General features: G+C 34.8%; 1 protein-coding gene across 6 annotated transcripts in view; it reads left to right on the top strand.

The window, feature by feature from the left end:
- Positions 1-21534, top strand: part of LOC120633633 (calponin homology domain-containing protein DDB_G0272472-like) — a 78414-nt gene that overhangs the window by 1947 nt on the left and 54933 nt on the right. For 5 of the 6 annotated variants that reach the window (XM_039903910.1, XM_039903909.1, XM_039903908.1 and 2 more), the window contains exons 2-3: positions 18709-18884; positions 20293-20361. In XM_039903910.1, the coding sequence (XP_039759844.1) occupies positions 18709-18884; positions 20293-20361 (245 nt within the window). The remainder of the gene's footprint in view (positions 1-18708; positions 18885-20292; positions 20362-21534) is intronic. The other variant, XM_039903911.1, reaches the window with a different exon arrangement.

Below are 21534 nucleotides of genomic sequence, written 5' to 3'. Positions count from 1 at the left end.
GCAATTTATTTATTTGCAGTAATTTGAGGAATGTTTAAAATTTATTTTCCCTGTGTGTATATATATATGACTTAATTGTGTGCATTTATTATTTCCTGTTATTTTAAACGGTTTTAGGACATAAGGGGAGGAATGTTCATCTGCACCCAAATTAATTATTGCAATCTAAAATAGTTTATGAAAGTAGTATGTGACTCTAGTATTCAGTATACATCTAAAGAGATGTATACTGAATACTAGTCCCATGCCTAATGGGTTTGTGAGATTCTGGGACTAATGCCCTTTTTCACTAATGACAAACAAGGCAATGCCTAAATAAGTGACACCTAATGGAAAGAATTTACTAGGCATACATCAACTGTTTACCAATAGTTATCACCTAAGAGTTGGTGAAACGGTTTTTTTCTGTAGACATCATAAAAATCATCATAGAATAAGGCTATGCCTAGGTTTAGCAGAAACTGGCATAAGAATAACAGGATATTACCCGCTGTCTGCTTGATACAAAAAAGAATTAAAAATAGTACAATTTGTTGTACAATATGTTTTAGGCAGTTATAAATATGTAGCTCAATATGAAAATGTACTTAATGCCAAAATCACTTATAAAAGGTGCACCTTACTTAGTGTTATAATATTAACAGTAAGCTAATTAGTTTTGCTATCTGCCGTAGAGTTAATTTTGTGAAATAAAGAGGTTTGAATATTTGAGTATGGAGCTTAACTTCCTTCCGTTTACTACTACTGACTGTAAAATCTGTAGTGATGACCAACTGACTGTAAAATCTCAGCTATCAAAGTTTTACTAGTAGTCTATAAACTAAACTTAAAACTAAATACATACTGAATTAACTGATGATGTGAATTTCTATGGTATGTTCAATGTAGGTTTGACTGTTAGGCGTTTAAGTAAATCTTAACTTTAATAAATATTAAACAATACTATTTAGAGCTCATCTAAACATTAACTTTAACAATTTTACTAAGATTGTCAACCTAAAGGCTATGAGTGAGATTTGACTTAGTTACGTCATGATATTCCTAGTGAGATCACAGAAAAATGTTTAGTTCTTTAAATAGTTACTGAAAAAAGAAAAGCAGAATCAACATTGCATATGGTGCCAGAATATCTCAAGATACTGAGAGTAGGTCCCTTAACAACTGTCAGCTAAGGATTTTGCTGCTTTTTCTGGGGCATGGTCAGTTTGGAACTAACCAAAGATAGATATTCATGATGAGAATAGCCAAGAGACGATGAAAGGTGGAAGTACTAAAACGGAATCTGAATTCACAAAGTAACCACCCAATACTTACCTATGACTGTTTATTCAGACTGCATCTATAATTTAAGCAAATTAAATATTACTTACTTTAACAGCGAAGGAAAGCATTGTGAGGATAGCTGCATGCTTGAGAGTTCTCCATAATGTGCTCAAAGGTGTATGTTACAGTAATTTTATAAATTATTGAACTATGGATAACTATAATTTGATTTATGCCAGATATTATTTTACTATATTGATTAGGATTTTAACAAATGTGCTGATAATTGTTATTTATTTAAGAAATAGTTTTGAAGAAACAATTAAAATTTTATTTGAATCTCAGCCAATGTTGATGACATTGTGCCTGTGGGTTCTTTGATATAAATATGGGTGCATTTTCGATATACCTTAGTCCTGTATGTACTCAAATGATGCAAAGATACCACCTAGTGTCTTAGTGAATTATGGCCTACAACCTTCTCATTCTGAGGGAAGACATGTCCCCCGTAAGTCCCATGTTTTATTAAGATGATGACAAATAACCATTTATCTTTTTCATTCATCTAGATCCTAAGTTAATTCAGTCCTTAAACATTTTACCGTCAAGTTGTTTGTAGTTACATACTTAATAGAAAATTCCATTGTTAATTTTCACTCAGACACTAAATTATGTAATTGCAAGTTTCAAAGTTGCTAAACCAGTTTTACTAAATATTTTATCTCTCTGACGAAGTGTAACACAGTTATTTGGTCTGTAACTATTTATTTGTTCTCATACTTATTATATTTCATGATCATCAGCCATACATATGACATTGTACATAGTCCTCCTCTATTGGATAAAGGGTTGTGGAGCATAGACCCGTCTTTGTGCTCAATGTAGGTTGGTGGGCTTTAAGCATTTGATAAAATCTAGGACACTAGAATGTATCTTTCCATTGTTTTATACAAGATTGAAGTATATTGAAAATTCACCTGTATGTATACCAAAATACCGCCACAATGTTATGAACATTGACTGTGAATCAAATATCATTTGAATTATTTCTTGCAAACTATTTAATAATTAAATAAGAATTATCAGCACATTTTAGTAAATTGAATAAAATATCTGGGTCATATAAAGTTGTAGTTAACAAAAGTTTTTTTTACCCACTATAAAATTACTGTAACACATTATTAAAATACTCTCAGATACAAATTTTGTAAACCGTGTGTGTGGTGTTACTGAAAGCCCCTGTCAGTCAGTTTTTTAAGTCCTCCAACCTGCACTGGAATAGTATTGTGGGATATTATTTACGTGTTAGACTGAATCGGTACTTGTCATAAGGTGAATGGGGACCCGTTCGTGCCATCGGACGGCTCTTGCTTCGAAGTCCCGAGATTTACTGTCGAGAAATTTACTGTCTCGGGTCCCGAGAATTTCGGTTTTCGTTGTTGAAAATGTTTTCTAAAAATGTTATTTTCAATTTTCATTTTATATTGATTGCACAAAAATAAACTTTATTAGCTTCCTGTACTCTGTCATTATAAGCATCATTAAAAAATTATTACTCGATCATCAATCATCAATAGCCTACATAAGTCCACTTTTGGACTAATTGCCTGGGGCCTTAGGGTTTGCCTTTAATCACCACGATGGGAATATGGGTTGGTGATCGCAGTAGATGGTACTAGTAGCACAGAAGACTGCTACCAATTTCCCGTTATATCCCCTTAGTCGCCTCGTACATGTCACCCAAAATTACTTTAATCGTGGTTGGTGGCGTGTCCCGGGACATTGAAAATTTCTTTGACAAAAGCGACCAGTCCTGCAGCCGGCATGACCTCCCAATGTCACCCTTATCCTTTGCGCTACGCGCTATGTCGATGACTTGCCCGTTTTCACTAACGACTAAAAGACAATGTCTTTGTAAGTAACACCTAATCTAAAGAGATTCCTAAGCTTCCATTTACCTTTCACTAGTCTATTTTTAATCTCCATAACCTAACTTGTCTATGATTCTTGCCACGACACTAGTTGTTGAATCTTGTGTTTGTATTGTCATAGGTATTTTTAATTTTCGTATGGATTTATAAGGTCATTGTACAAACTTTTCTCTTTCAATTGTTAAATGTTAGTTTTCCGGGTTCCTTAAACATTACGAACCGGTAACTTTAGATGGTGCCTTACGTCGTTAGTATTATGTACCTTAATGTACCAAAAATCTTAGACATTAAAAATAAGTACTTGGAGTACCTACATATTAACTTTTATGTATTATCAATATCAAATATGATAAATAATTAATTTTATGGATAAAGTTTTGCTACCTTAGGTTACATAATTGAAATTAAATAAAATAATAATTAAATGGATCATCAAAAAAATAATTACCTATATCGTGATAACTTAGACAATTAAATTAGAATTCTTTAAACCCAAAACAATTGTTTAAACCGAATCCAGTAGTTTTGGAGCCTATAAGGAAATAAAACCTACAGAAAAAAAATATTCCTCTTTATAATATTAGAAGAGAAGTATAGATTAGTAATAGAAACTGTTAGTAATTTGCAATGAATTTGCAGCATTAGTATTTTATCTCGCAATCTCAAATGTTTATAATAAACTCACACTGAGCAATGCGTGAATATTAATAATAAATCTTACACACCCATACAAGAATTCCTTATGCAAAGAAATGAGTCAACCTGTGGGTAGGTGCTGTGCAAATTAATGTGATTGTGAATCCTTCAATGGCATTATCGCCTAATACTCATCTTATGTTATTGTATTTTAGGTAATTATTTCATCAGTAGCCTTTAGTCCACTGCTGGACTAACGGCATCTCCCGACAAGAGGGTTCCGGAACCAACAGTTCCGGAATATCATTGAAGACATGGGACAGAATTCCTAAGCAGATAGCAATCAGCTCACCTAAGAATGAACGCTACTTAATAAGTACACACATTTCGCAGATGATCGTGAGCCACTTAAAAAATGATTGAAATTTTCCTGGTTAGCCTTCTGCATCAACTAAGAGTCAACTAGTACGATATTGACTCTTAATTTAACGATTACTATTCGATGTTAGGTTAGGTTAGGTTAGGTTAGGTTAGGATTAGGATCGGAGTTGAAATAAACCTACACCCAATTCTCTTTCAAACGTCCAAAGTTGGTCTACCACCCATTATCCTTTGCTTACCCAGCATATTATTCTTAAAATTAGATTTTTCTTCAAATTCTAGTAAACATAACTGAAATTAACGGAAATGACGTTAGTTCGACTTTGTAATGGTACAAATGCGTAATTTTTTTTTCCTTTACTTTGTAGACAATAACGACAATTTGTTTTATGTTTCTCCTAGTATGGAAAAGATATTTTATGGTAGTTCCCTAAAATTAGTATGTGACTTTTGAGACTACTCTTGAGCCAATTAAAAAAAAACCCCAATATTTCAGAAATATCAGTAGCAAATCATTCAAATTGATGTAGATACATATCATCTATATAATATTTGTTCAATCGTAAGTAACATGTTGTGTTAAATCCTGTTAAACCTTATATTTTTGTAATCTTTGTCTCCTTACACTGAAATAAATCCATTATATTTTGTGTAACGCCAATTACGAATAAAAAAGCATTAAAGATCCTCCTTTTTTAAGTCTGTTAAAAAGAGATTAGCTAATTATATCTGCACTTTTCCTCCGCTCGGAAGACATGCCTTGTATAGTGGCGCGTTGACCTTTATATAAACGTGCGACACTGCCGTGGATGGCATGGTGTGGGTATTTTTAGTTTATTACGATGTTAATTATTATTTGAACCGCGTGTCAGTCGTATATACGTCAAGAGCTAACCTTATCCCACTTCTGATGGTATTTTAAAGTTTTCTAGGATACGATTTTTTTTTGCGGTAAATACCGTGAATGTCTATCTGCTGCAGTCTTACAATTATTATTAAGTCATTTCAAAGAAAATATTTCCTCAAACTTTATTATTAACATAGTTTATTAAAAACTACAGTTGATAAAAGCGATAAGAAAAAATCATATATCCAATCACAAAAACCGCCGATTTCACTCTATGACGGTTTCCACTAAACCTAGGTCCGCTTAAATAGTATGCCTGATGATTTAGGCGATGTCTAAAGACCAAAAACTTTTTACCAACTCTCAGGTTATAACTATTGGTAAAGGGTTAATGTATATCTAGGAATCTCCGTAGGTTAGTCGTTACTTATTAAGGCATTGCCTTGCTCTTCGTCAGTGAAAACGGGCATGAATCTTCTTTAAACTAAGTGTAGTAAAAATTCATCTCTTTCCTTTAATAACCCTCTAGTTAAAAATTATCATCATCTTTTCAGCCTTTAAATACTTTATGCCTTGTTTGCCTAGCTTGTAATTATGGCCCTATGAATTAATTGCTATTCTTTTGGAGGTTTGCTGCAATCGTAAAGAATAACATTTCGATGGCAAAATAGTAGAAGTAATTCAAATTACTCCATCATAATCATTATATATAATAGCATCCAAGTAGGACATTTGTGCCAGTAGGTCCGAGCCACCTCTGAACTGACTGTTAGTAGAATCATAAAAGTCAGTGCAATGTTTCCTGCCCTCGTTTCATCTGGACGTTGTCCTCTATTTCTTACCCGTAGGGATTTTGTTGAAAGCATCTGGGGTAGTAAGTGTTTGCGGTTTTATATTCTTTAGTATCCTCGCAAACAAAAAGATTGCTGCAAAAAAACCCCCGTACTTTCTGACTTGAATGTGCCAGCTGTTTATGACAAATAAAATTACAGCATCTAACAACTGTATAAGCGCACAACGTTGAAACAAAGCACTAGAGCAACTCAAAAGAGGTTGTGAAAGTCTATTTAGATGTTAAAGAATCTGGAAAAAAAAAACTTTGCTATGTCATTTTAAATTTTATTGAAAGTTTGGGAGAAACGCCTTTCTCAAAACCTCACTTAAATGCAATTAATTTGATCGCTCTCTAGTTGATTTAGTTACTTTATTCTGAAAGATTCTGCTATTTATAACGTTTTAAAAAATCTCATGAATAGCATTTCTTTATTTCATCATTATCATTTATTTTAAGTTATTTGTATGCAGTCGTTACAGAGTAATGAAAATTTCACTAAGTCAATGACTCTTAAACAATAGGATAAGGACTGAATATCTAATCTGCGGCGTCCCACATCTAGACTAAACAAATCCTACTCTCGATCTCTCCTTGCGTCATATTAAATCTTATGATAGAAATATATTGAAGCATACAATGTAATTCTAAGTTGTCGTTAGCTAAATAAACATCAAAATCAGTTCTTTCTTAGTTGCACAATTGCAAATCCCTAAAAACCCCTAAAATGATGCAATCAACTCGTGCTGATGATGTCATACGCATTTTTAGCAGTGAAAAATTTGCTGCAACTTGCGGTCAGAGCAATCTTATCTTTTCACCGTACACAATTTGATACGCAAAATTAAGTCTACAAATTGTTCAGGGTCTGATGTTATGTTGATATTATCATGCTTTTTCTTAGTGTTATAACAAATCATCTCACTCATTTGTCTAGACAAAGAAAACTGTCCAGGTGCAACGACATCGCCAATACATTTTTAGGTTTCTCTATTTAATTTATCTATAGATATGCCGACTAAGCCAGTCATGTCTCCCAACTCGTAACAAGATCATAATGAAATAAAAGCAACCGACCAGTCAAAGTTTCAATAAGATTTTAATATTGAGACAATGAGAAATTTACGTTAAAACTGACTGTCATATAATATTATCATTAGGGAGTTCCAGTGATTATCGGACTATATCATGATGTAGAGTCATCACTTGAGTGCTAGGGATAATAAAGCAAATGAGTATAATATTGACTGTCGTAGTAAAGTGTATTTAGTGCTCACCTCCTAGCTTCTAAACTTCAAATTTGTAAAAATCTCTCATTGGGTTGACCACTTCCCAAGTTGGACTTGAAAATTGGCAAGTCTGTCGATGCTGTATAAAAATCACCGCCTTGTTGGGAAACGACCTTGCAGTATATGCGGTCAATAAACGGTACAAAGGCTGCGTTTGAAAATCAATTCTTCCTCATATACAATAAAGATCGGAATCCATTTTAACTTTAATGTTAGGGAGCTAATGAAATTAAATATTTGTCACCTTGCCGTAAAGATATTTCGCGTAGGAATTCAAGTATTTAGGATATATTATACGGATGGGGAAATGTTGGGTGTCGAATATTAATGTAAACCCACGGATTACAGAAGTATTGTGTTGAATTACCTACTTTAGACCTTGAAAGGGTGTTCTACAGTTGATATTTTTGATGAGTCATGAATTACGATTCGAATTATGTACGTATATAATAGTGCCAATAATGTTTCTTGATCTGTCACTTAAACACCATCGAAAGATGTAGAAAGGTGGCGAAAGTCACCATCATCATTATCATCATTGGTGGCCCACTACAAGGCACGAAGTCACCACAGAATGAGAAGGGTTCAAGGGCCTTAGTCTACCAACACGGGACAGGGACAGGAAAAAATCATCTCCCCAAGGAAAGCATACAAATTTATCGTCTCCCACTGTTTTATCAACTCTCAGAGCATTGGAGCACACGTGAAAATAATATAAAAATAATAATATGTGTAATAATAAAAGGCGGTAAACTTCTCCTATTCCATGTTCCCCTGCTTGGAACTTCCATCATCCCTTGTCAGGGGACATCGGAGTATATAATTTTATCTCATGCCAGTGCTAGCCCTGCAGGATGATCAATTGCGGGTTGATAGACTTCATAAGCCTGTTTAAACATCTCTCAGGCATCTAGGTTTCGGTACCCCTGAAAGGGAAGCCGAAATCCTGAAAAGTAGAAAAGGTCTGTGCACTACTTTTACACCTGTAAGTTTTGGTAAATTCAGAGATTTGTGTACAACTGTGCGGGTGGCACAACTGTAGATTTATTTCTCTGAAACACCCTAACAGCCACAGTTACTAATACAAAATGATAAAGTAATAAAAATTTAACAAATAATTGTACTGGACGACCTTAACATAACACAAAGTAAATAACTAAAAAGGAGCTTATTAATAATTCCCGAACATAAAGCCCTTTGCTATCTATTATTTGCATGTGAAGCAATATAAAACTCAAAAACAGTTTCAAGTTTTTTTATTTTTATTTATCAAATAAAACAATTACATTAAAATGGTTAGTAAAGTAGTAACCCATACAGTTGATTCTAACTATTAATTGTTCCATAACAGCCATCATACTAATTACTAAGTTATTACCGCGTGTTATAAGAAACATACTGTGTGTTTTCATCAACATCCGGATGTTTTACAGTCTAACTACCACTCTAAAAGCAGACGGTATCTATTAGAGCACTAATTACTTTCTTTTCGTTGACTCCTACGTCTCTGCAATCAATTGAAACTGAATAAAACATCCAGTGAAAGTTTGGTACTCTATTTGGTAGATCGAAAGATAAGTTTCAACTGTAATTTCTCGTTTCGGATAATATAACTTAATTAAGAGTAGGCCTGTGATTAACAATTATAATTAGAACTTCGTATTTTACTGTAATACCTAGTTTATTTTCTCATTTGTTTCAATCTATTTTCTTGAAATATTTTTGTATTAGCAACTTCATCTTTTAAGAAACCAAAGTTTACATAAATGTAAGTTTAAATACGGTTCATCATCTTGACGATCTTCTTGACTTTAGATACATTTAATTATTTGACAACGGTAGTGTTGCTATGTTAAAAATACTGAAATTATTAATCTACATATTGTCGACCAAGAATGTTTCCATTAATTGCACAGGGCATGTTGTCTAACTTGACTATCTCCTCAATTCTATTTAAGCAGGGTTTCATTGGAAAGTGGTTCAATTAATTGAAAATAATGTAGAATCCAAAATTCAATTGAGTTTAATTTTACTTAACTATAATTTTTATCTTCGTTCCCTTTCAGAGCTTGTGGTATCACAAATTCATCTCAATAAAGACTAACTAAACTGGGTTAAGTGAATGCAGTACGTCGTTATAATAGCCAACAATATTGAGCTGTTATCAGCAAGCATTCCATCTTGCTTATCAGTACTGTATTGGATTGGAAATTTACGTTATTTATCTTGTTTGTTTGATTATCGTTCTTCGTTATATAGTTTCTTCAATTTACATGGTTAACAGACAAGGGCATTAACTGTTATAGACTTATGATAAAGTAATTTTCAGTTTTGGTATAATTGGCAATTTAGTTGTATCGAATAAACCTAGTGCATTCTTAAATTTAAACAGTACATCATGCATGCATCTTACATCTTCAGTACCATTCTTAACTATGAAACACATTAACTTTCATCAGGAAATTTAAGTTGTTAGTTTTTCTGACCTCCCTTTTAATAAAAGAATGTACTAGTTTCTCCATTTGCTTAGTACTACTAAATTGCCAATTATACTGAAAACTACTTCATCAATAGCCTAGTTAATGTTTGTGTGGACACATGCCTCGTCTCTCATTTGTGTGAAATATATCAACTTGATACGCGTTACTCCAATGCGCGTTAGCGGGTACTGATTCGATAAAAATACTGAACTAAGAACATTAAATAACCAACACAATAACTATACATTATACATATCATACAAGTCATAGAACTGGTAAAAGTAACAGTATAATAATATTCCATTCCCGGGCAAAGACCTCCGATAGAAGAGAGGTAATGTAACTAATTCATAAATACTAATTATAATTGTACATAATACAATTTCATACAGAAATATAGCAATTCTAAAGAGATGGATGTTCCTGTTATACATTTCGCAATTCTATACAATTTTCAAGCTAGACTACTTTTTGTGAGGAAAGTTTTTGTACGCAACCATTATTCATTGTGGAGTTTGAGCATTGGAGTTTTGGAGCAAAAAATTGCGGGGAAAAGTTGATCGAATCGTGTCGTGTGCCGGAGAAACTGGTCTTGATGGTGATGTTATCGAGGTTTTAATACATCATGTTGTAAATCTTCCTCGTGATTTGGTCCGTCTCGATGTAATGTTGTAATAAATTCCTCCCTCACCTTTTCACTTGCGAATCTTATACGTCTGCAACATTATTTAACTGATATGTCATTGTCACGAACTAGGAACTTTATGCACTTTGATGCTAGTACGCAATACCAGAATTAGGAATTCCCTTATCCCTTCATCTCCAATTCTAGATCAGTAATCAAATCTGTGACTTTACCAAGTGCCTCCTAACACAAAACATGTAACCCGAAACTGAGTGAAACAGAATCGTTCTAGAAACTTCATTTGTTGACAAGAAAATATCATAATACATCGTTCTAAGGACACACAATTTCTTTTCCATCAAAACTAGATCAACTAGATGAACTTTGTTTAATAGTAAGGCTTTAAACATACAAACAAACTTCTAAAATACCAAAAGGACAAAAACATATATAGGTACTAGCTGTTGCCCGCAACTTCATCTGCGTTTGATTTTGTTTTTTGATGTGGCATTAAATTTAGTTGTAAATCTAAAAAAAAATTAAAGTTTTCAGTACCGCTAAGCCTTAAATGAGGGGTTTGCTACTGTCCGCTGAGAAGTTCTGTCCTCTATCTCCAACCACAGTTTGGGCAAAATTAAACACATAGTATAATCTCTATAGTACAAAAATAATTATTTAAATCAATTATAATTTGTCGGACTTTTGGTGTAAAATCTTCAAACACTCCCAAAGGAAGCGAGCTTAATGTCGGGATAAAAAGTATCCTATATTACTTTTAACACTTCCGAGAATATGTGTACAAAGTTTCATGAGGATCGTTCAAGTAGTTTTTGCGAGAAAGCGTAACTAACAAACTTACATTGACATTTATAATATAAGTAGGGATTATAATTAATTGTAAGCACAACAACAGTTATTCGTTATACATGGACGTGTAGTAGATGAAAAAAATGTAAAGCCAGTGGGTTGACAGTCTGACATTGATATAAGTGTGTCAATTCGAATTATATGAACAGGTCTACTGAACTAAGAATCACAAAAAAGCTGTTCGAGTAGACATAAGTAGTAGGGTTAGGATAGGGGCACATTAGTATAAAATTAAATACCCGATCCATTAAAGAATAGATTTATAAAAGGCGGCTAATGTCGTGCTATCTCTTTCGTACAAACGGATTCACGAATATTGTGCAAATAAGACAGCACGACATCTGCCACCACTTAATTCACACAATTCTTTAAAGTCACGGGTGATACTAATACTCATCGTTTGCTGCTAATGTTTGAATAACAAAACAGAAAGTTAATTTTGTTAGCACCAGTGGAAAGTTAACATTGCAAAGATAATAAATAATCTTACAGCTAAACGGTCAGTTAACATTGATGGCAATAATAAAGATAAGTTTAACGATTAGTTAATTGAAATGAGACCACTGGATCTTTTAAAGTTATAAAAGCTTGAAGCATTACAAAAATACTGCTACTTTGGATTTCTTAATTGAAATAAATAATTAATGAAACCCCTCGATGGTCTGTAATTTTTCCTTAATTATTCTAATTGCATGTTTTAAGTTATATTATAATGTTATGAGGGATTTTTAGGGTTTTATTACTTAGCCTCTGTTGTAGGTTCTTCTATCTTTCTGTCAGTGGATTATACCTCACGTAATGTCTATTGCCACTTTAACAACAAATATTAAAAACAAAATAAAATTGATAATTAAAGTTGGTCCCTATATATAGGAAATATGTTGTTTTTTCACCAATATTAACGTCAATAATACCTAATCCTCGCCTTAGCCGGTATTTGTTTAAAAATTAACTACTTATAAGATACAAAACCCTCACACTATTGAGATAATGTCAGGGTTTTAACTGTTATTTGTGTACCTGTGAAAATCTTCATCGAACCTAGAGTAATTTCTTGATCTTATATATATACTTATAATAAAACTGTAACGGGTCAAATTCTGTACATTAAAGATATTTTAAAATTTTTTTTTGGAGGGCACTCTATAGCCGAACTCCAAACTACTTTTTTTCGTTCGTGAAAACGCTGAAACTACTGAATGAATTGAAATAGAACTTCACACGATTTAAAGTCATACAGGGTAGGACATACTCTTTATCCCGAAATTCAGCTCAGTTCCTTTGGAGAGAGGATGTAAGTTTGACGATTTTACACCATAACTCCGACAAATGATAACTGATTTAATCTTTTTTTGTGTACTGCATAGAGATACTAACAGTTTAGTTTTGACCAAATTTCGTAAATTATCTGATGAATATGATTGGAGATAGAGAACAGAACTCCTCGGCCTCCTTAACCTCAAGCATATGAACCAACCAACAATGCGATATCGATTATTCCTTTAACGATTACTTTTCTTTGTTAGTGATACGAGCTAAGACTTGGATACCAAATTATCTTTCAACTTACCAAAGACGAACACCCATATATTTAATAACTTGGGTCAACGTTGCTTACCCAGCGCTATCGACGAATATATTGTGCTGCTGCTAAGCCATACATTATTAATACAGTCATTAAAGTTTATAAGGAAAAACGGGAGTAGGTTCTCGGGACGGGCATTTGCGATTGGCAATGTTTACATGATTGAAGGCTCAAATAGTAGGTGATTTCAGCTCCAAGATCAATATTCATTCACACCTCAGCCGTTTGTTTAAATACTACTTATACTTAATATCAAAGTTTGTATATTTGGCACATCCATTTGGTACCTAATTTATTGAGGTGGTAGGTGTAGACTATATAGCAGTACGGTGCGTCCCATAATTTACACAGGCGAAGCCGCAGGTCACCAAATTTACCAGCACAGTTAACGCATTATCTGCCTGTCTCTCTTATCATTAAACTTAAACAACTGTAAATACAGGCTTTAACCTGACACACTGTATGGCGATGAATATTTTTTGCAAGGGCACAACTCAATTCCGATTCCGGCCACGGCCTTTCATCAAGATCAGTGCAATTGTTAAGCTGAACAAAGGTAACAAATAAAAAGACGCTTTCGCATTCTTAAGTATGGATACTTTACACTAATTAAACGATTGTTTACAAAATACAGTTAAAGACACGTAAAAAAAAAAACTTCCTCGCGATTTCTTTTATTACCGAAAAACAATTATATCCTCCCCTTCTTTTATTTAACTGCTAAAAAGTACTTTTCTTTCCAAAGAAAGACCAACTAAGCTAAAAAATTTTACCATTACTTACAGCGTGAAATTTAGAATCATAGTACAATCACTGCAATAAAGTTTAAACAGCATTCCTACGCTATGACCCCACATGTTAACGGGCCTGTATAATCAATAACTATTGAACCACTGTTCATCGATTTGTATCGTAATCTGCATTCCTTAATTCACTTTTTATTGACTGTTCACATTCGGGAACCGAAGCAAATCAAAGCTTCTATATTCAAATAGGCCTATCAAAAGCGCTATTGGAGCGTTCAATACATATTTGGAAGGAGCTCAGGATAGTTATTTATTTGTATGTACAGTGAATAGAGGAATTTTATTGGACTATAATATAAACCCACCCTTGATTTGTAATCATCATCATCATCAGCCTGCAAGCATCCACTGTTGGACATAGGCTTTTCCGAGAGCACTCCACCACACACGGACCTCCGCCTTTCTCATCTAGCCGCTTCGAGCTACCTTTTTAAGGTCATCTGTCCGACGGGCTGGAAGTTTTTACTAATCCTACACACTGAACTCCACTCCACTCGGCTCCACTCCTGAACACGTCTGCCCCAACGGCCATAGGTTCTACGACAGACATTACCTGCCCACTGCCACTTCAGCCTTCCAACATAGCCCAACGAATAATCTTTGGGTTATGCCGTCGACTTTAGTTATACGGTTTCATCATTACGAATTTTGCAGAAACTCCTAACATTGTCCGGTTCATAGCACGCTGCGCGACTTTGTAGAAAATGCAATAGAAAGATGGAGCAAGAATGGATAGTACCAACGTAAATCTTACCGTTGTGAGATGATTATCTCCAGGGAACGACAGCCAAATAATAAACGGGGGTAAACTACTCCAACTCTACTTCTAGGTGGACACGTTAATTTTAGCCCTTTTCAGGGAGTATTATATCCCTTGATAAGGGATAAAATTAACTTGTAATATTTTTTATCCTCTCCCTATGCTTGCCGAAGGTATGATTGTAAGAAATCAATATACGACACGTCACTTTATAGTTTGATCATCATTTGAAAATAGGCATTTAATAGAAATATGCCATGAATTATTCATTTAAAAGTAGTATGTAGGCAGCACCAATGTTATTGACTGACCTTTATATAAGTATTTTATATGGCCTGGCAGTGGGTGTACGTGTTAGGAAATAATTGGGTCACTTCGTCAGCTACGGGCACTTGAAAACGGTGCTTGACTCGTTTGGAAGTCCGTCCAAGAAATGCTTTGATTTACTTGCAAATTAAACTTTTATGAGGTCAAAATGCCTGTTTTTCATTAAAACCATTACTGTTATATAAAATGGTGGCTTCCGAATTCAACAGATAACAAAATATTATTTAATTTCAACAAGGCTCAAAGGTTCAACAGGTTCAAAAGGTTCAACAGGCAAATAGGTACTCTCTAATCACTTGATACGTCAAGTCTGTTATTTTGTAGCGATACTACCAATATTAATAGTACTATATGTACGAGGTAGTCATTACTAGTAAAAAAAGATTGAGCGATTGACTGATAATATGTGTGAAAATTGCTAATCTAAGAATTCTATCCCCCAAACTTTGAAGCACGTAGTTCTTTATCTTTAGCCGAAAGCCAAAAGACCAATTAACTTGGGTAAATTCGTTTTTTGAATTCATTATTTTTTTAAACTTTTCATTTCCTATTTTACACGTGTGGGTATAGTATTTACAAAAACTGTTAGTACATGTTTTTTTTTTATTTTTTAACCAAAGGCCTAAATAACAAGTTTTCTGAATAATCTTGAAAAATGTAAGACTCATATAAAATTTCCTCGCCTTTTTAGCCCCGTTAAGGATAAAATTAAAAATAACCCTTTTAAGCCTAGGGTGTGGTTCGTGATATCTAGGATGTCTGGTCTGTAGTCTGCAGTCAGGACCAAGCTTTTTATTAAGCTTATGACCAAGCTTATGACTATAGATTTACGCTCAAATTTTGACTGACCTATCAACGTTCCACTTTGGAGTGAGATATCTAGAGCTTTGGTCCATCATCGTTATGAAATCATTACCAGCCCACAGGGCACGGGTCTCCTCTTAGAGTTAGAAGTATTGGTAGACTTCACAGGCCGCTGATATCTTCCTTAACCATTAAAATAAGTGATATTTAAATGCATAAATTAAGATAACTCTGAAAAGTTGGAGTTCGGAGTTACCCCGAGAAGGAGGCCGATGCCCTAACCACTGTAACGGACGAAGTCACGGGCTAGTGTACTACTAAAGTGTGATGTGAGGCGACTAATTTGACGCATCGTCACTCAATGGCGTCGTGTTAGCTAAAACCCACAACTATAAATAATAGTTCATCGACTGCTCCAAAATTAATCGTTGTCATTTCAGCACTTTCACTTACATGCCAAGCTTCAATAAACTGTGTAGGTACGTCAGTTCTGCGTCGCCTGATAGTTCACGGTTAATACAATTCGTTCTAACTAAGCCATGAGCGTTTACAGATATGCCAATATTACTACCTACGGCTACCGATATTCTCCAACCTAGTTGACCAAACGAAGCGTAAGAATTTTCGTAAAAATAAAATACCATTTCTGACTTTGTACCAAAGTCTATATTTGTGAACTTCAGGATGGCACATGAAGTGTTGGAATACTGATGAAATATCCTCCAACTAATTGTCCCTAAACCGTTCTTAATACTACCTATATTGAAATTTTTATTGTGCTTTGGGAGTTTAAGTAGGTACTATAAAGGTACAGATTATCCATGTAAGTTTAACAATTATAATCGTAGCAACATGCACAGAAGGTACAATAACGCAACAACCAATCTGACATCAGAATGGCCGTTGCGTTATGAACTATTCGTCTCTATAATGATACTATTTGCCACAGTTTAGGTAGGTACAATTAATTGAAGGATATTTCATCAGTATTCCAGCACATGACGGCCGAGTGGCGCAGTGGGCAGCGACCCTGCTTTCTGAGTCCAAGGCCGTGGGTTCGATTCCCACAACTGGAGAGTGTTTGTGTGATGAACATGAATGTTTTTCAGTGTCTGGGTGTTTATCTGTATATTATAAGTATTTATGTGTATTATATTCATAAAAAAATATTCATCAGCTGTCTCAGTACCCATAACACAAGCTACGCTTACTTTGGGGCTAGATGGCGATGTGTGTATCGTCGTAGTATATTTATTTATATTTATTATTACTTCATGTGCCATCCTGACGGTCACCTGTATATTGGTTTTTTGAAACTATTTCATTCTTTAATTCAGAAGTTATGGGCTGCGACAGACTAATAGAATATGCACGCTAATTAATAATAATAATAAATATACTACGAATACTTCGCTATCGAAAGTAAGCGTAGCGTGTGTTATGGGTACGTAAGATAACTATACACATAAATATTTTAATGAATAATTTCTTTTTACACTGAAAAACATTCATGTTCATCACACAAATCCTGTAATACAATTAAGAGTTTTTATGTCTGTAGATACTTAAATAGAAATGCCAAGAGACGAAATGTGTCAATCAAGTCAATAATAAGTAAATTGCGATAAAAAAGGCTGTTTATTAAGCTGTTTTAGATAAAACTGTTGTATCGGATGCCGACTTCAGTTTGAGAGAGAAGTTGTGAAGTCTGTAGTTGCTTATAGAAACTGCCGAGACGAAACGCGTAATGAAAACAAATCAAATCAAAGTCATCTAAGTAAATGGGGAGAAAGGATGACTTTTTTGGTTGTTCTAGATCTTTACATTGAAAGTAGCTTCTGCAGTTTTTAGAAATCCGGTAGCTGACCTACACATTTTCACTTGTTGACCAAGGTTATTGAAACTACCCACGGATATTTTTTTATACTGGATTAAATATTAGGTAGGTATATTATTTAGAAATTTCAGGATACCGAAAGGTAAACTTTATTTTTACTACAGACTAGCGTAAAGGGCGCGTAAGAGTTGCGTGCACCTACCTTATGCTACCTGCAGTGGCGTGCACTTCATAAATGCATAAAAGCACTGCCTAACCTAAAATAGATTATATAGCTTGCCATTTTGAATTATTTGGATTTTTTGCTGTATGCATACCTTAATAAGAAACCTGCTTATTATTCATATATTGAGCATACAAAAGACCTATACAATCATCGTCAACATCATTTTCAATAGTATATAAAAAACCACTGCTGGACTAAAGGCATTTCCGAACGGGAGTATAATCACCGCTGGGCAGACGGTTTGGTGATCGCAGTATATGGTAGTAGTAGCACAGAGGATGCTTCTGCCCGTTTTATACCTTTAGTCGCCTCGTATGACAACCGCGGGAAGGACAGGAGGTGACAAGTATAACTGCCTTATATAATAATTTAATTAAATTGTTTTTTTTTAATCACAGAGGCCCTAAACCGAACAAGACTGGCGCGTAAGCATAATGTCTAGTTACCACAGAAGAAGCCATAAACACTTCTATTTTTTTACCACAGGCGCCCTTTCTCGAGGTAGGGTAACCTCGAGAAAGGGCGCGAGTAGCTTGAAGTCAAAAGTCAAAAGTCAAAAATATCTTTATTCAAGTTGTAGTATTATTGTGCCTAGTCCATGCTTTAAAGCAATAAACAAGAATTGAATCGAACTTTTTTTATCACAGAGGCCCTAGACCTAGCGAGAATGACGCGTGATAAACAAAATTTCATTTAACTTCTTTATTTACTACAAATACCTTACTTAAAAAGAGCCTCGCGAGTAGCTTGTGCCTAGACCACACATAGAAGCCATAAATAATAATTTAATTGAACTTTTTTTATCACAGACAAATTTACCACAGATACATTAGATAGGGCGAGACTGACGCATGATCGCAATGTCCAGTTGGCACCGAAAAATCCATAAACAAAATTTCATTTTATTTACCACAACTGCCTTATAGTAGTAGCATTTCCCTAGTCTTCACATACGAGCCATAAACGAGAATTGAATCGAACTTTTTTTTATCACAGAGGCCTTAGACAGAACGGGACTGACGCGTGATCGTGATGTCATAAAACTATAAAAAAAAAATAATCATTAAACTTCTTTTTTTTTACCACCGATACCCTACCTAGACAGACAGTCGCGAGTAACTTGTGCCTAGACTGTGTTCTAGGCACAAGCTACTCGCGACGCACATAGAAGCCATAAACAAGAATTAAATCGAACTTTTTTATTTATCACAGAGGCCCTAGACCGAGCGAGACTGGCGCGTGAGCGTCGCGAGGCCGAACAGAGGAAGCGACTAGACGAGCTCAGAGCTCACGCAGCGGCCGCACAAGCCCAGAGAGAGAAACGAGACGAAGACAGGCGCAAGCGGCAGGCGGACCAGCGCGCCAGAGACGATGACCGGCGGACACAGGTAAGCCAACGAACGAGCTTGCACGAGCGGCGTCTGCCAACGGGCCAAACCGTACGTCTTTAACAAACGATTAGTGAAACAATGATATTTTATATCCGAAGATATGTTACTAACGCGATAAAAGTTACGACTGCAAACTGATTTGCCTCGTTTCCGATATGCACAGATTTTTCCATGGACACGTACGATCGCTTTGCTTCCTCGTTTCAAACACGCAGCGCCAAGATCTGGAATTATAGGCACTCATATACCTTCAATTCAACAGCTAATTTGAATGAGGCCATATTTTTTAAACTCTAATGCACAAAATAAAGAATATAAAGGTAACTTAATGCAAAGTATTGCACCCTCGATATTAGGATGTGCGATTGGAAGAGAATTTTTTTAAATCAAGTTTCAATCTTATTTCAATCATTGTTTTTATGCTCATTCATTAGGTAGGAAAAAACTTGTAAAAAAATCTCCTGTTTGCTGTCAGTATAATATCGGATAATCTGATTGTCCCAACTAAAGACAATTATCTCTTTTCCCGTCCTGTTTTTGTAGCCGTATGTAGTAGTAGACCTTAAAATGTGCATGCCCGCAATCTTGAAGTCAAAATTGAGTATTGAAACACGATAGCTTTAAAGTAAAATAAACGTTATGTTATTAGATTAAGATTCGAAAATTCTGTATAGGTATTTAAATTTTAACGTTCCGCCAATAGCTATAGAATTTTGGCCGAAATTGAGTCTTAAGTATAACGGAATAGGTTCCATTTTAATATAACGTTACTCTGGTTTGAGACCCAGTATAAGAAATGTAATACTAACTTTTATTTATTTTAATAAGGCTACAGCTCTATCGATTTTACTTCGTTGCGTAATATTAATGTAACATATCTATAGTATAAAAAATCATTGGTATTAGATCCATTGATATAATGTTATAACAAAGATACACAGTCAAAGATTAAATAACTGCTCGTTGAATTTCCTTACAACAATCACACACTTTTCACAGATCCCACAGAAATCTTCCGCTATGGTATTTCCACCCGGACCGTTGCATCAAGCATGACAACTCTTTAGTCATTTTTAACAATTTTTAAAAGGAGCAAGTGTTCTTGAGTAATTTGTTAAAAATGCCCAAAGATACAAATTTGATAACGGTGTTAAAACAGTAATACCGCCGCCCATACAAATTATAATATTCCTTTTGCAAAACTTTCTGTATGTATCACTTTTAGAACTTATTTTCTTTATGCTTCAAAAATCTTAGTTATCTCTTATATTTTTTGCACAACAACATCGAATGCGTAATTGTGTGTGCATTAATTTTTGTCTACTAAATGCACTTTTTCGAGTAACTGTGTATCTTTGGTTGTTTTATATCAATGAATAGATCTCAAGTATTCGTATGCTTGCAGAAGAGAGATGAGGAGCAGTGTCAGCGGCATTTGGGACAGCACGCTAAAGAGGACGATAGGCGAATACAGGTAAGTTCACTCTAGATAGATATCTTTACTTCCAGAGTATCGTGTATCAATGTGAAAGGCGGTGTGAAGCAGTTATATCAGCAGCAGATCTCTATACATATCTTCTTCTCCTACATCAGAGCGCATAGGTAAAAAGCAGAGCACGACGTAACCGTAAGTAGAGTCACCAGAACATGAGAAACTCTTTCTGATTTAATCCGGGTATTAAACCAGGATCTGTTTGTAATTCTAAGCCAAAAATACTGTAATAAATGAAAGCTAGAAACGGACAACCATTTTTTTCTCACTTCTGCAGCCGGTAAAGCCACCAAGGTTATACCAAGATTCTTAAAGCATGTGAAACCATTTCATATATTTCACCTTATGGCAAGAACTGTGAACGTGAGAATAGAGTTCTTCTTTCTCTATCGGCTATGATGCGTGTGCCGATATAATTATGTCTTCCATTTTCTCTTCCTATTCCTATGAGATGGATCTTATGCTTCGTCCGTGTCCCTTGATATTTCTCTTGAGCGTGAGCTTTTCACTTCCAGTTTTGTGACCGAAGTCACAGTGCTTTTCACATGTTTATTATTTGATACACACTGATATTCCCTGAGACCGGCGGCAATGGAGTGTTTCGAACCCATCTCACCCTTTCTAGGGATAGATTTCTGTCTTTTAAGAACTGATTATATTACTACTTTGGCTTTGGTGCTGTGGTTTGTCCAAGTATAGTGAATCATTTAGCATTGGTCTCCATCAACACTATCAACTCAACAGCCAAAAGCATCAATCCACTTAAGAAAATAACATCAACTTTAACAGAAACAGGTAAGGTTAGATTAAATTAAGATTTCCACAGGATAACGGCTAAGGATTCTTTAAGTGGCTGAGTCAAGGAATATGATCTACCACTTTATCATATACTTCAGAATACCTATGTGTAATTAGAACATTGACTCAACTTAGGATGTGCAGAGACCTCTCTTCCCGCACCTGAGATAGTCCGGCTCAGATTTGCTTGCGCGCCAATACTCTCATTGAGTATACAAAGAAGTTGACTCATTATGTACACATAATACGTGTCGATTCGTCAGTGATATATCAGGATTTTACTTGACTGTGAGTTATTAACATTTTTGTTACATTAATCGTGTGCTTGTTTGTTTGTTATGTCATATTATATGTGTT

This window comes from Pararge aegeria, chromosome 22 (assembly GCF_905163445.1).
Source record: "Pararge aegeria chromosome 22, ilParAegt1.1, whole genome shotgun sequence".
NCBI lineage: Eukaryota > Metazoa > Arthropoda > Insecta > Lepidoptera > Nymphalidae > Pararge > Pararge aegeria.
The sequence above is the reverse complement of the archived record's forward strand: the minus strand, read 5'-3'. Positions and strand labels throughout refer to the sequence as shown.